General features: G+C 52.8%; 1 protein-coding gene across 1 annotated transcript in view; it reads left to right on the forward strand.

Moving 5' to 3' along the window:
* DNAJC8 (DnaJ heat shock protein family (Hsp40) member C8) overlaps positions 1-15,427 on the forward strand; it is a 151,252-nt gene that overhangs the window by 83,115 nt on the left and 52,710 nt on the right. Inside the window, exons 6-7 of the mRNA XM_075333955.1 lie at positions 1,410-1,481; positions 1,591-1,682. Of these exons, the coding sequence (XP_075190070.1) occupies positions 1,410-1,481; positions 1,591-1,682 (164 nt within the window). The remainder of the gene's footprint in view (positions 1-1,409; positions 1,482-1,590; positions 1,683-15,427) is intronic.

The raw sequence follows: 15,427 nt of genomic DNA on the forward strand, positions 1-15,427 counted from the left end.
CAAGGTGCGTCTCACATCATTCCGCCGTATCGGCGGCCCTTGGATCCCTGGGACCTTAACTTGGTCCTCACGGTATTGCAGAAACCCCCTTTCGAGACCCTAAGGGAGGTTTTTGTATCGTCTTTCTCAAAAGGTGGCCTTTCTAGTTGCCATAACTTCTCTCAGGAGAGTCTCTGATTTGGCTGCGCTCTCCTCGGAGTCACCTTTTTTGTTTTTTCACCAAGACAAGGTAGTTTTCCGTCCGACCCCGGACATTCTTCCTAAGGTGGTCTCTCCCTTCCACCTTAACCAGGATATTTCCTTGCCTTCCTTCTGTCCGGCCCCTGTTCATCGCTTTGAGAAAGCGCTGCATACTCTAGATCTGGTACGTGCTCTCCGGATTTATGTGTCTCGCACCGCTGCGCTTAGGCGGTGCACCTCTCTTTTTGTGCTAACCACAGGGCGGCGCAAGGGTCTCTCTGCTTCTAAGCCGACCTTGGCCCGTTGGATTAGATCGACCATTTCAGACGCCTACCAGAGTACTCAGGTGCCTCCCCCACCGGGGATCAAAGCACACTCGACCAGAGCTGTCGGTGCCTCTTGGGCTCTTAGGCACCAGGCTACGGCTCAACAAGTCTGTCAGGCTGCCACTTGGACTAGCCTGCATACCTTTTCGAAGCACTACCAAGTGCATGCTCATGCTTCAGCAGATGCGAGCTTGGGCAGACGCATCCTTCAGGCGGCTGTCGCCCATTTGTGAAGTTAGGCTCCGCCTACTTCTTAGTTTTTCTGTTTATTCCCACCCAGGGACAGCTTTGGAACGTCCCATGGTATGGGTCTCCCAAAGGAACGATAAAGAGAGAGAATTTTTGTTACTTACCGTAAATTCTTTTTCTTATAGTTCCGTATTGGGAGACCCAGCTCCCTCCCTGTTGCCTGTTGGCAATTTTCTTGTTCCGTGTGTTGTCACCGGCTGTTGTCGTGGACAGATTCTCCGGTTGTTCCGGTCCTTACTCGGTTCTACTTGTGGGTGGCTATTCTCCTTCAGCTTTTGCACTAAACTGGCTAGGACTGGCTACCAGGGGCTGTATAAGCTCAGAGGGAGGAGCTACACTTTTTAGTGTAGTACTTTGTGTGTCCTCCGGAGGCAGAAGCTAAACACCCATGGTATGGGTCTCCCAATACGGAACTATAAGAAAAAGAATTTACGGTAAGTAACAAAATTCCCCCCCCCCCCCCCCCCCCCTCCCCTCCTGATATCTGTAGAGTAAATGAGTGGCAGCTCAGAGCTGATTGAGGGGGATAAGTCATTTAATGCTCTGGAATTTTCCATTTAAAAGTGGCTATACAGAAAGGGTATACCTTTTTTCCATTTTTCCCATTTATTGTTGGTGATTTTAATTGTTTGGGGATTTTTTTTTTTTTTTTAGGTAAAAGAAAAAAAGAAACTATTAAAAAAAGAAGGAAAGCCCTTAGATGTTGAAGAAGATGATCCTGAAAATGTAAGTTGCAGCAGAGGAAGGCTTTTTAGGAATAAATCAAGCTACACATAGGTATGTGACCTATGGTAAGCAAAGCAGTATTGGTGAATAAGGGCTTTTTTTCTTTCAGTTTAGACAGGCTGTATACAAGCAAACCATGAAGCTTTTTGCAGAGCTTGAAATTAAAAGGAAAGAGAGAGAAGCCAAAGAAATGCATGAAAGGTTTGTATGCTGGAATTTATGTGTTGTTTGGGGGATGTGCGGTTTCTGGGTAGACTATAAGGAAATGTGCACATGTTTTTCTGGCCAAAATGAACGTGGTGCACAGCAATGTAACAATGACATTCTTATGCGCTTGTCCAGTTATTTGTGAATTCTGTTGACTGAGTTTGGAAACTGAAGTGGTAAAAAAAAAGTAGCATGTCCACTCTTGGGGCAGCATGGGCAAGGAAGCAACTCCACACTGTTGTGGAAAGTACAGAGAAAAGGGAGGGGGTTGGGAGAGGATGGGGTTTGGGGGGTGGAAAGGGCTTTGCTTCCACAGCAGAGACCCAAACGCCTGTCTCACAAGAGACAAAATTTTAGTTTTGTCCTTTTTTTGTTGTGAACAATCATCACTAGGGCAAATCTCCGGTCCACTAGGCAAGGAGACCTTCCTTTAAGCCAGGCCCTTCCTAGCGTCTAGTCTAGGTCCAGATCCTACAGATCATATTTGGCATGACTGGGTGTCCCCACCTGGGAATTCACTCAGTTTGTCGGTCTCCTCCTCCTTTAAGTAGTCAATGGTGCTTTGGTCTGGGTTGTTTTCTAGGGTTACAAAATAAAATTTTCCACCCTCCCACACTCTACTTTCCTCCGTCCCAACCTCCAAAGAACCCCTTCCTTCATTCTTGGCTTCTTCAAGGCTATTGCTCTTCAGGGCAGGCATCATCATCCGTTCCCTTTTACCCCCCTCGCTTCTCGAGTTTTTATTAAACTTGTTTGTGGTCCCAAACACATGACCGCATTGTCTGTCATAACAATGCTGCTGTAAATGTCGTTGCGAACCGGCATTCATAGATCATGATTTCAGCTTTTCAGAGCAGTGCTGATGCCATGTTCTATATAGGAGAAGCGATCGGACGAGCACAGCTGCAAGTCCCCTTAGTGGCCTACTAAATGCAATAAAAAGGGAAAGAATAAAAATTTTATATGAACACCCAACCCCCTCCCCCCCCATTGTAGAAGTTCAAATTGGCCCCCTTTTGTCCAATTTGAAAAGTAAAACAAAAATAAAAATAGACCTATTTGGTATCTCTGAGTTCAGAAATGCCCGATCTATCAAAAAATAAAATTAGTTCAGTAAGCAGCATATTGGGAACAAAAGTCCAGAATTACGCTTATTTTGGCCTCCGCAGTATTGCAAGAAAAGGCGATCAAAACATCGTTTCTTCAGCGCTCTATTGGGAGACCCAGACGATTGGGGTATAGCTACTGCCCTCTGGAGGCCACACAAAGCACTACATTAAAAGTGCAAGGCCCCTCCCCCTCTGGCTATACCCCCCCGTGGTATCACGGGTTCTCCAGTTTTAGCTTTGTGTGCGAAGGAGGTCAGACATTCCATGCATAGCTCCACAGATTTTAGTCAGCAGTAGCTGCTGACTGTTTCGGATGGAAGAAAAGAGGACACATATAGTGTCCCCAGCATGCTCCCTTCTCACCCCTGGATGGTGTTGTAAGGTTGAGGTACCTATTGCTGGTACAGGGCTGGAGCCTGACATGCTGTTTTCCTTCCACATCCCCTTGTAGGGCTCTGTGGAAGTGGGATCCTGCCGGCCTCTCAGCTCTGATGCCGGGCTCCATCCACAGACCCATTAGAACCTGATGGAGACGGAGCAGGAGTACGATCAGGGACAGGGCCCTGCATCTTACAGGTACTCTGTGTCCCCGGCAGGCACAGACACACTCCGGGCTGGCTGGGTGTTATAGTGCGCCGGGGACCGCAACGTGGAGTTGGTGTCCCTACAGATTACTGGGGGATTGTTTGTGTTTGGGAACGCAGCGCCGACCCCCTCTGGACCGGGCGGCGCTGCTGTGACTTGTGGTGCGCCGGGGATCCGCCGTCCGCGCTTTTACGGCGGCGGCGGTTATAACTTTAGTCCCCGGCTTTTTGGGCCTAGGACGCCGGCAGCTCCGTTTCGTTCCCGCCCCCACCCTGTCATTCAGGGTAGGGGAGAGACGCTGTTCGCAAGCAGCGACGAGGGCTGGAGCCTGATTTACATGCTCCAGCCCTCACACTATGCACAGAGGGAAGCAGGCTTCCCGCTCTTGGCCAGGAACGCCCAGGGCCCGCCCCCCTTCCTCTCTCGAGACGCCGGCAGCCATTACATGCATGCCTGGCTGGAGGAAGGACGCAAGGCTCTGGGAGACCTGGACTAGGGGCTATCTGGCGACCACACACCCGCTTTTTAAGCGGGCGGTAAGCGATTTTTCTGTGCTGGTCCCTCTAGTGCCTCACTGTGTATCAGTGTACTGGATACAGTTATATAGATATTGTATTTCTTGCACTGTGAGGTGCGCTTCTGGCTGCATATCCCAGATCGCTCTGTGGAAGCAGCAACATGTCATCCTCAAAACGCAAGGCGGCCAAGGCAAAAAGGGCTGTGTATACTGCGTGTGCTGCATGTGGGGCTAATCTACCAGCAGGCTCTGATGACCCCCATTGTGTGCAATGCTCCGACCCGGTGCTGCTTCGCCAGCCGGAGTCAGGAGAGGTGGCGACCCAGGCTGAGACGCTTGTAAGTTCTGCCCCGGTGACAGGGACGGACTTTGCAGTTTTTGCAGATAATATGTCTGTATCTATGGCAAAAATCCTTGAGACCTTGCAATCTATGCATGGGGCTCAGTCTCTGGGCACGGCGAGGCCTCTGTCCTCAGGTCCCCCTTACTTGGAATGTATCCAGCCCACAGGGGGGTCCCCGGCTTCACAGGCCGAGGATTATGACTCAGATGATGGCCCCAGCCACCCTAAGCGAGCTCGCTGGGAAAGACCCTCGACGTCTTCACACTGCTCAGGGTCTCAGCGCAATCAGTCTCCCTGTGATGTGTCGGATGAGAGTGATCAGGAATCCACTCCTGGAACCCCTCTCAACCTGGATACCCCGGATGGGGATGCCATGGTAGACGACCTTATCTCAGCCATCAATAGGCTGTTGGATATTTCTCCCCCAGCCCCTTCAGCAGAAGAGGCGGCTGCGGAGCAGGAAAAGTTTCGTTTCCTTTATCCCAAGCGTAAATTGAGTGCTTTGTTAGATCACTCTGACTTCAGAGAATCAATCCAGAAGCACGACGCTCACCCAGAAAGGCGTTTCTCTAAACGATCTAAAGATACGCGTTTCCCTTTCCCCCCTGAGGTGGTCAAGCGCTGGACACAGTGTCCAAAGGTAGACCCCCCGATTTCCAAACTTGCAGCTAGATCCATAGTTGCAGTGGAGGATGGCGCTTCACTTAAAGATGCCAATGACAGACAGATGGACCTTTGGTTAAAATCTGTCTATGAAGCTATAGGCGCGTCGTTTGCTCCGGCATTCGCAGCCGTATGGGCACTCCAGGCTATTTCAGCTGGCTTAGCAAAAGTGGATGCTATCATGCATCCAGCAGTGCCGCAAGTGGCGCACCTTACCACGCAGATGTCGGCGTTTGCGTCTTACGCTATCAATGCGGTCCTAGAATCTACCAGTCGCACCTCAATGGCGTCCGCCAATTCGGTAGTTTTGCGCAGAGCCTTGTGGTTAAAGGACTGGAAAGCAGATGCTGGTTCCAAAAAATGTTTAACCAGTTTGCCTTTGTCTAGAGAGAGACTGTTTGGCGAGCCATTGGCTGACATCATTAAACAGTCCAAGGGTAAAGACTCCTCTTTACCACAACCCAGAACACCCAAACCTCAGCAGAAAAAGTGGCAGCAGAAGTTTCAGTCCTTTCGAGGTTCGGGCAAGACACCATTTACCTCGTCCAAAGGGACTCAGAGGACGCAAAGAAACTCAGATTCGTGGCGGACTCACACACGCCCCAAGAAAGCAAATGGAGGTACCGCTTCCAAAGCGGCTACCTCATGACTTCCAGCCCCCCCCCTCCGCATCGCCGGTCGGGGGCAGGCTCTCCCGCTTTTCCGGCATTTGGATGTCACAGGTCAAAGACCGGTGGGTGACGGACATTTTGTCTCGCGGGTACAGAATCGAGTTCAATTCTCGTCCTCCAGCTCGGTTCTTCAGAACCTCCCCACGGCCAGACCGAGCAGATGCTCTGCTGCAGGCGGTGGATTCCCTAAAAGCGGAAGGAGTGGTTATCCCAGTCCCTCCTCAGGAACAAGGGCAAGGGTTTTACTCCAATCTCTTTGTGGTTCCAAAAAAGGACGGCTCGTTCCGTCCTGTTCTGGACCTAAAACGGCTCAACAAACATGTGCACGCCAGGAGGTTCCGGATGGAAACCCTCCGCTCTGTCATTGCCTCAATGTCCAGAGGAGACTTCCTTGCCTCAATAGACATCAAGGATGCTTATCTCCACGTGCCAATTGCTACAGAACATCAACGTTTTCTACGTTTTGTGATAGGAGACGACCATTTTCAGTTCGTAGCTCTTCCATTTGGTCTGGCGACAGCCCCACGGGTCTTCACCAAGGTCATGGCGGCGGTGGTAGCAGTCTTGCACTCTCAGGGTCACTCGGTGATTCCTTACCTAGACGACTTATTGGTCAAAGCTCCCTCTCAGGAGGCATGCCAACTCAGCCTGAATGCTACGCTGGAGACTCTACAGTCTTTCGGATGGATCATCAACTTTCCAAAGTCGATCCTATCACCGACTCAGTCACTAACGTATCTTGGCATGGAGTTTCATACTCTAGCAGCGATAGTGAAGCTTCCGCTGGACAAGCAGCGGTCACTACAGACAGGGGTGCAATCTCTCCTGCAGGGCCAGTTGCATCCCTTGCGGCGCCTCATGCATTTCCTAGGGAAGATGGTGGCAGCCATGGAAGCAGTTCCATTTGCGCAGTTTCATCTGCGCCCACTTCAATGGGACATTCTCCGCCAATGGGACGGGAAGTCAACGTCCCTGGACAGGAAAGTCTCGCTTTCCCAGACGGCCAAAGACTCTCTACAATGGTGGCTCCTTCCCACATCATTGTCTCAGGGAAGATCCTTCCTGCCCCCATCCTGGGCAGTAGTCACGACAGATGCGAGTCTGTCAGGGTGGGGAGCAGTATTTCTCCACCACAGGGCTCAGGGGACGTGGACTCCGCAGGAGTCCACCCTTCAGATCAATGTTCTGGAGATCAGAGCAGTGTATCTTGCTCTACTGGCCTTCCAACAGTGGCTGGAAGGAAAGCAGATCCGAATCCAATCGGACAACTCCACAGCGGTGGCATACATCAACCACCAAGGAGGGACGCGCAGTCGGCAAGCCTTCCAAGAAGTCCGGCGCATTCTAATGTGGGTGGAGGACAGAGCATCCACCATATCCGCGGTTCACATCCCAGGCGTAGAAAACTGGGAAGCAGACTTCCTCAGTCGCCAGGGCATGGACGCAGGGGAATGGTCCCTTCACCCGGACGTGTTTCAGGAAATCTGTCGCCGCTGGGGAGTGCCGGACGTCGACCTAATGGCATCCCGGCACAACAACAAGGTCCCGGCATTCATGGCGAGGTCGCGCGATCAAAGAGCTCTGGCGGCAGACGCCTTGGTTCAAGATTGGTCGCAGTTTCAGCTCCCATACGTGTTTCCGCCTCTGGCGCTCTTGCCCAGAGTGCTACGCAAGATCAGATCCGAGTGCAGCCGCGTCATACTCGTCGCTCCAGACTGGCCGAGGAGGTCGTGGTATCCGGATCTGTGGCATCTCACGATCGGTCGACCGTGGTCACTGCCAGACCGACCAGACTTACTGTCCCAAGGGCCGTTTTTCCATCAGAATTCTGCGGCCCTGAACCTGACTGTGTGGCCATTGAGTCCTGGATCCTAGCATCTGCTGGATTATCTCAGGGAGTCATTGCCACAATGAGACAAGCTAGAAAGTCGAATTCGGCTAAGATCTACCACAGAACGTGGAAGATTTTCTTGTCCTGGTGCTCTGCTCAGGGAGTGTCTCCCTGGCCATTTGCATTGCCCAAGTTTCTTTCCTTCCTGCAATCGGGGTTAGAAAAGGGCTTGTCGCTCAGTTCCCTTAAAGGGCAAGTGTCGGCACTATCCGTGTTTTTTCAGAAGCGTCTAGCACGTCTTCCTAAGGTGCGCACGTTCCTGCAGGGGGTCTGTCATATTGTGCCCCCGTACAAGCGACCGTTAGATCCATGGGATCTGAACAGGGTACTAGTTGCTCTCCAGAAGCCGCCCTTCGAGCCTCTGAAGGAAGTTTCCTTTTCTCGGCTGTCGCAGAAAGTGGCGTTTCTTGTTGCAATCACATCGCTTCGGCGAGTGTCTGAGCTGGCAGCTCTGTCATCTAAGGCTCCCTTCCTGGTGTTCCACCAGGACAAGGTTGTGCTGCGCCCCATTCCGGAGTTTCTCCCTAAGGTCGTATCCTCTTTTCATCTTAATCAGGATATTTCCTTGCCTTCTTTTTGCCCTCATCCGGTTCACCGGTATGAAAAGGCCTTACGTTTGCTAGATCTGGTGAGAGCACTCAGAATCTACATTTCCCGCACGGCGCCCATACGCCGTGCCGATGCACTTTTCGTCCTTGTCGCTGGTCCGCGCAAGGGGTTGCAGGCTTCTAAAGCCACCCTGGCTCGATGGATCAAAGAACCAATTCTAGAGGCCTACCGTTCTGCGGGGCTTCCGGTTCCTTCGGGGCTAAAAGCCCACTCCACCAGAGCCGTGGGTGCGTCCTGGGCATTACGTCACCAGGCTTCGGCTCAACAGGTGTGCCAGGCAGCTACCTGGTCCAGTCTGCACACTTTCACCAAGCATTATCAGGTGCATACCTATGCTTCGGCGGATGCCAGCTTAGGTAGAAGAGTCCTGCAGGCGGCAGTGACACCCCCGTAGGGGAGGGCTGTTTTGCAGCTCTAACATGAGGTATTTATTTACCCACCCAGGGACAGCTTTTGGACGTCCCAATCGTCTGGGTCTCCCAATAGAGCGCTGAAGAAGAAGGGAATTTTGTTACTTACCGTAAATTCCTTTTCTTCTAGCTCTTATTGGGAGACCCAGCACCCGCCCTGTTGTCCTTCGGGATGTTTTTTTGTTGTTTGCGGGTACACATGTTGTTCATGTTGAACGGTTTTTCAGTTCTCCGATGTTATTCGGAGTTAATTTGTTTAAACCAGTTATTGGCTTCCTCCTTCTTGCTTTGGCACTAAAACTGGAGAACCCGTGATACCACGGGGGGGTATAGCCAGAGGGGGAGGGGCCTTGCACTTTTAATGTAGTGCTTTGTGTGGCCTCCAGAGGGCAGTAGCTATACCCCAATCGTCTGGGTCTCCCAATAAGAGCTAGAAGAAAAGGAATTTACGGTAAGTAACAAAATTCCCTTCATCTACCCTAAAGTGGTATTTGTGAAAATGGCATCTCGGGTCACAAAGAAGCCTTCACACAGCTCCAGATACAGAAAAATGAGAATGATCTGTTGCCCTCTGGTTTTTAATTGTTTGTCTGATGTTTACATCACATACAGAAATATAATTGCAATCATATTATGAGTACCAAAAGGTTATATTGACAGAATGAGTTAATGCAGCAAGTCAATATTTCTTCATCGTTCCTATGGGAGACCCAGACCATGGGTGTATAGCTACTGCCCCCGGAGGATACACAAAGTTACTACACTCAAAACGTGTAGCTCCTCCCTCCTAGCATATACACCCCCTGCTAGCCAGTCCTAGCCAGTTTCAATGCTTTGTGTTTCAGGAGGATCACACACACATGCATTCTCTGATTTTGATTTTTGATTTTTCCTTCTGGATCAAAGATTTGGAAGAAAAGCGGGTCCAGCTGGATTCCCGGCATGTCCCTTCTCACCCCACTGTGTCGGCGGTGCTGTTAAGGTTGATTTTCCAAGGTTGGAGCCTTCTCATGCCGCGCTCCTTCACCATCCCATGCTGGGGCTCTGGCTTGAAGTGGGAGCCAACACGGTTCTCACTGCTTTGCAGGAGACCGGTCTCCATCCGCAGCCCTTTTGCAGGATCCTGCTGGACGGAGCTATCGCCCCCCCAGGAACCTGGCAACCTGCGTCTCACAAGCTAAGTATATGAGACGTTATTACCACAGAAAGTGGTCTTTCCAGGGGTCCTTTATGTTTATTATTGGGGGAGTGTGTTTTATGTTTGGTGTTAACGTTTCCGGCCGGTTCTCCAGTTTTCACTGGAGAACCGCGCCGATGGTGCCTGCACGCCGGCCGCATGTTTTACTTTAGGCCCCGGCTTCGCCTGAGGCCTAGTTTCGGTTTCCACTGTCTCTGCCTGTCAGTCAGGCAGAGGGACAGTGTGGCTCCGCCCAGCGGCTGTGCAGCACAAGGGAAGGGACACTCCTCACTGAGGAAGGATTCCCTCCCCTGGCTACCTCATTTGCCGCTCTCAGAGTAGGCCCCGCCCCCTCTCCTCGCTCCGGTCGCCATTTTCTCAGCGTTCTCTGTGCCTGCATAGGCACAAAGATTCCACATTGTGACAAGTGGGGGCCTGGGCTGAGGGACTGGAGGGCACAGAAATAGTACTGGACCTCCATCCGCCTGTATCAGGGGAGTATTCCCCGCTGGCAGAAAGGCATCAGTATACCTTTTAAGAGGACGAGGAGTGTGTTCCTTAACCACTCCAGTTTTCAGCCCGCTGCGTCCAAGCCCACAGCCTGTCCTGCAGACCCCACAGCGGGGTTCTGCTGCCTGTTTCCCCCTCCCATCAGAGGTGGTCAAGGAGTGTACTCATTCGCCAAGGGTGGCCCCTCCGGTGTCTAGACTTTCAGCCCGGATAGTTGTCTCAGTGGCTGACGGCACCTCTATAAGGATCCCACGGTACATTAATTTTGTACTGGACCTCAATCCGCCGGAGTTACCTTACCTAGGAGAACACAACATGTGTTCCTTAACCACTCCAGTTTTCAGGCCCCTGTGACCAAGCCCAGGGTCCGCTCTGACAGTCGCTTCCCATGAAGCGTGGTTCTGAGGACTGTTTCCCCTGTCCACCAATGGTGGTCAAGAAGTGGGCTCATTCACCTCAGGTGGCTCAGCCCGGACCGTTATGTCAGTGGCTGATGGCTCCTCACTTATGGTTTTGCGGTCCGCCCGGTTGTCCTTTTGGCCAAGTCGGTATGGGGGCAGCAGGAGCTTCGTTCTCCTCAGCTTACAGCAGTGCGGTTTTTTTTATACCTTCTCTGCTTCTCTGGAGGAGATGCATTCCCTCACAGGGACTCTATGCCCAAAACGGTTGCCTGAACTTCCAGACTTCAGTCTTTTCATCCTATGCCAGGTCTGCCATGCTGGACACCGCACGGCGGTGGTCTTGGCTACTTTCCTCGCTATCCGCAGGCTCCTGTGGCTTCGGAAATGGAAGGCAGATGCCTCTATAGAGGTTCCTTGCTGGGCTCCCCTTTGGTGGGACCAGTCTCTTCGGAGCCAACTGGATGAAATTAAGGAAGCTCTTGGCGGGGAGTGTTCTTCCTTGCCACAAACCTAAACCAGGGAACCTGTCCAGGGCAGGAATCAGTTGAGGTTTCGGTGGTTTCCGTTCCTCCATCTGATCGTCCTCTAGCTCGGCCTAGGTTCATAGAACCAAATGGCTCGAAGCTGCGTCTTCAGAAGACCGCAGGAGATGCCACTGAGTCAGCTTCCTCCGAGCTATCTAGCCACGCCAACAACCTCCTTGGTCGGTGGCAGGCTCTCTCCACTTGGCGACGTATGGTTCTAACACGTCTCCGTTCAGTGGGGGCGGGATTATATCTCCCATGGCTACAGGATGGAATTCTGTCCACCCGCCAAACAGATTTTTTCTGTCAACTCCTCCCGGCTCCAAGGCCGCCGCCTTCTCACAGGCCGTGGCATTTCTTGCAGGCCAATGGAGTAATTGTACCGGTTCCCGACTGGGAACGGTTCTGAGATTTTGCTTAAATCTAATCCTAGTCCTCGAAGAGTGCGGTGCCTTCCGACCTGGATCTTTAGCTTTTCAAGCATGGTCAGGTGTGGCGTTTTCACATGGAGTCTCGGTCTTGTTCCGTGTGTGTTTTTTTCACCGGATCAATCAAGAACCCAAGGAGATTCCCTAGCACCCATCGGCATCAGAGATGCCTATCTGCAGGGGTCAATCGCAGTTTCACTCCAGCGTTGACTACGTTCTGCAATCGGAGTGGTCCAATTCGTGGCTCTTCCCTTGGGGTTAGCCACGGCCCCTCGAGTATTCTCATTGGGGCAGCTGTGATTAGGGTCCTGCACCCCTAGGGATTGGCAGTGATCTTTTGCCCTGGACGGCCTTCTTGTCGGGGCTTCATCCAGTGCAGACTCTTAGCACAGTGCTTCGCTCACTCTCGCCACTCTAACCTATTCGGGTGGCTTGTCATCCTGTCCAAGTCCACTCTGACTTCGAACCAGAGGTTCTCAGGAACGCAATTCGAGGCTCTGTCGGCACTTGTGAAGCTGCTCTTAGTCGATCAGTAGTCCCTCCGCTGGCGGTCGACGTCGTTCTATCAGACACCAAATACAGGTGCTGGTCAGACGGTGGCGTCAATGGAAGCGATTCCTTGCCCAGTTTCTCCTGCGTCCTCTGGGACTGGATGTTTTCCGCTGTACACGCGAACTCCCTCCTTCCATGGGGTGGTGGCTTCATCAATGACCAGGGGCTCGTTTTAGTGGTGGCTTCGGCCACTCTGTCTCAGGGACGCTCCTTCCTGGCCCCGTCCCGGGTGATCCTCACCAGGATGCTGGTCTTTCCGCCTTGGGAGCAGTATATCTCCACCGTGGAGCGCAGGGCGCTTGGACTCTGTCCGAATCAGCCCTCTGGATCAATGTGCTGGAAATCAGAGCTGTATTTCTAGCTCTCTAAGCCTTCACCATCTGTTGGCGGCTAGGCGCATTCGAGTCCAGTCGGACAACGTGACAGCGTTTTCCTACATCAACTTCCAGGGCGGGACACTCAGCCGCCTGGCAATCTTGGCGGCTCAACATTCTTCAGTGGACAAGGGACTCCTAGTCCACCGTATCCGCAGCCCACATCCTAGATGTGAAAACTGCGAGGCAGACTATTTCAGCTGTCCAACCGTGGTCCAAATCCTCAGGTTTTGCGGTAGACACACTGGTTCATGTTTGATCCCAGCTTCGTCTCTTTACGTATTTCACCCTCTACCTCTTGTCCAGAGTCCTGCGCAAGATCAGTAAAGGGGGCCGTCGGGTCATTCTCATACTCCAGACTGACCCAGGCAGGCTTGGTACTCGGACCTGCTCCTTCTGTCCGTTGGGTTGCCATGGCATCTTCCGGACCGTCCAGACCTTTTCTCAAATGGTCTGTTTTTTCCGTCAGAATTCTGGATTCTCAGATTGACGGCGTAGCTCTTGAGTCCTGGATCTTGGCGACTTCTGGTATCCTTCCTGAAGTCATCTCCGCTATGACTCGAGCTCCAAAGTGTCTTTTGACCTTTTTGGCCTTGCCGACCCTCCTGTCCCTTCCACAGTCTGGTCTACAGCTAGGACTATCCCTCATTAAGGGACAGGTCTCGGCTCTGTCAGTATGTGCCAGCGGCGTATCGTCTGGCTGGCTCCGGTGCGCTCCTTTAAGGGCGCATCTCACATCATTCCGCCTTTCCGGCGGCCTATGGAGCCCTGGGACCTTAATCCGGTCCTCCCGGTTCCCGGAAACCCCCCTTTGCGCCTCTTAGGGAGGTTTCTTTGTTTCATCTTTCACAGAAAGTAGTCTTTCTAGTGGCTATAATTTCCCGCCAGAGAGTTCTGGCTGCACTCTCTCGGAGTCACCCCCTTTTTTGGTCTTTTGCATCAAGACAAGGTGGTCTCCGTCCGACTCCGGACTTTTTTCCCTAAGGTGGTTACTGCTTCCACCTTATCCGGGGCAATTTCCCTGCCTTCCTTTTGTCCGGCTCCTGTTCATCGCTTTGAGGGAAGCGTTGCATATCCTGGATCTGGTGCGGGCGCTCCGGATCTATGTGTCTCGCACCGCCGTTATTAGGCGGTGCACCTCTCTCTGGTGCTGACTGCTAGTCAGCGTAGCAGTCTCTCGGCATCTAAGCCGACCCTGGTTCGTTGGCTTAGGTCGGCAATTTCCGAGACCTACAAGTGTACTCGAGTGCCTTCCCCGCCGGGGATCAGAGCACATTTGATCAGACCTGTCGGTGCCTTTTGGGCTCTCAGGCACAAGGCTACGGCTCAGTAGGTCTGTCAGACTGCAGCTCGAATTAGTCTGCATACTTTTTCGAAGCACTACCCAAGGCATGCTCATGCTTTGGCAGACGCGGGCTTGGGCAGACGCATCTTTCCGGCGTCTGTCGCCCATTTGTGAAGTTAGGTTTTGCCTGCTTCTCAGTTGTCTGTTTATTCCCACCCATGGACTGCTTTAGAACGTCCCATGGTCTGGGTCTCCCATAGGAACGATGAAGAAAAAGAGAATTTCTTTGTCGCTCCATTGGGAGACCCAGACAATTAAGGTGTATAGCTTCTGCCTCCGGAGGCCACACAAAGTATTACACTTAAAAGTGTAAACCCCTCCCCTCTGCCTATACACCCCCCCGTGCATCACGGGCTCCTCAGTTTTTATGCTTTGTGCGAAGGAGGCACACATGCACGCAAGCTCCACAATTTAGTCAGCAGCAGCTGCTGACTATATCGGATGGAAGAAAAGAGGGCCCATAACAGGGCCCCCGGCATGCTCCCTTCTCACCCCACTCTGGTCGGCGGTGTTGTTAAGGTTGAGGTACCCATTGCGGGTACATAGGCAGGAGCCACATGCTGTTTTCCTTCCCCATCCCTTAGGGGCTCTGGGTGAAGTGGGATCTTAACCGGTCACCAGGCACTGGGACCGTGCTCCCTCCGCAGCCCCTGGGGGAATCTGCTGGACAGGAGACCGGGTATCGTCAGGGACAGGGCCCTGCTACTCTGAGGTACTCTGTGTCCCCTTGGGGACGGCGCATAGAGCGCCTGTGTAAAGGACGCTGCAGCAGCTGCTGGGTGTGTTAGTGCGCCGGGACTACCGTGCTGACCGCGCTTGTTTGCCGGCCGCGCTTATAACTTTACTCCCCGGCTTTTGCGGCCTAGTACCGCATACTCCCGCCCCCGGGCCTGCCAGTCAGGGGTAAGGGCGGGACGCTGCACTGGACGTCAGCGCTGAGGGCTGGAGCATACTTCGTATCCTCCTCCCCCCTCACTGAGCACCGTGGGGCACCAGATTCCCGCACTTTCTGAGGCACGCCCACGGCCCCCTCCTCCTCTCAGAACGCTGGCAGCCATTCCTGTCAGCACTTCTGACGCTGGGGAACTTCAGAGACAACAGCTCCACAGCTCTGGGAGGCCTGGGCAGGGAATCTGGTGGTCACACAACCGCTGCGGGCGGTCGGTAAGCCGCACCTGTTACTAGGTGCTGGCCCCCCTGGGTGCCGAAGTGTATATTTATATGCTTATATTGTATACATTTACTCTGTACGGCCGCACTATTTGCTTTGGCTATATACCCTCTCTGATTGCTCTAAGAGGAGACAACAGCATGTCGTCCGCAAAAAGCAAGGGTGCCAAGGCACAGGCTTACTTTGCAACCTGTACCTCATGTGCGGCTATGCTACTTCAGGTTCCACCTACCCTCATTGTGTGCAATGCTCGGCCCCTGTGACACTCACTCAGCCGGAGCCTCTGCCACTGGTGGGACCCCCGGCCCAGGTGGAACCACCTGCTGCCACTGTCCAGGTGACAGGGACAGAGTTTGCAGTATTCGCTGACAAACTGTCTGAGTCTATGGATAAATGGTCTGCTAAGATACTAGAAGCTTTGCAGTCCAGACCGGTATCACAGGCCCCGGGCACAGTTGA

Source organism: Anomaloglossus baeobatrachus, chromosome 2 (assembly GCF_048569485.1).
Source record: "Anomaloglossus baeobatrachus isolate aAnoBae1 chromosome 2, aAnoBae1.hap1, whole genome shotgun sequence".
NCBI classification, from domain to species: domain Eukaryota; kingdom Metazoa; phylum Chordata; class Amphibia; order Anura; family Aromobatidae; genus Anomaloglossus; species Anomaloglossus baeobatrachus.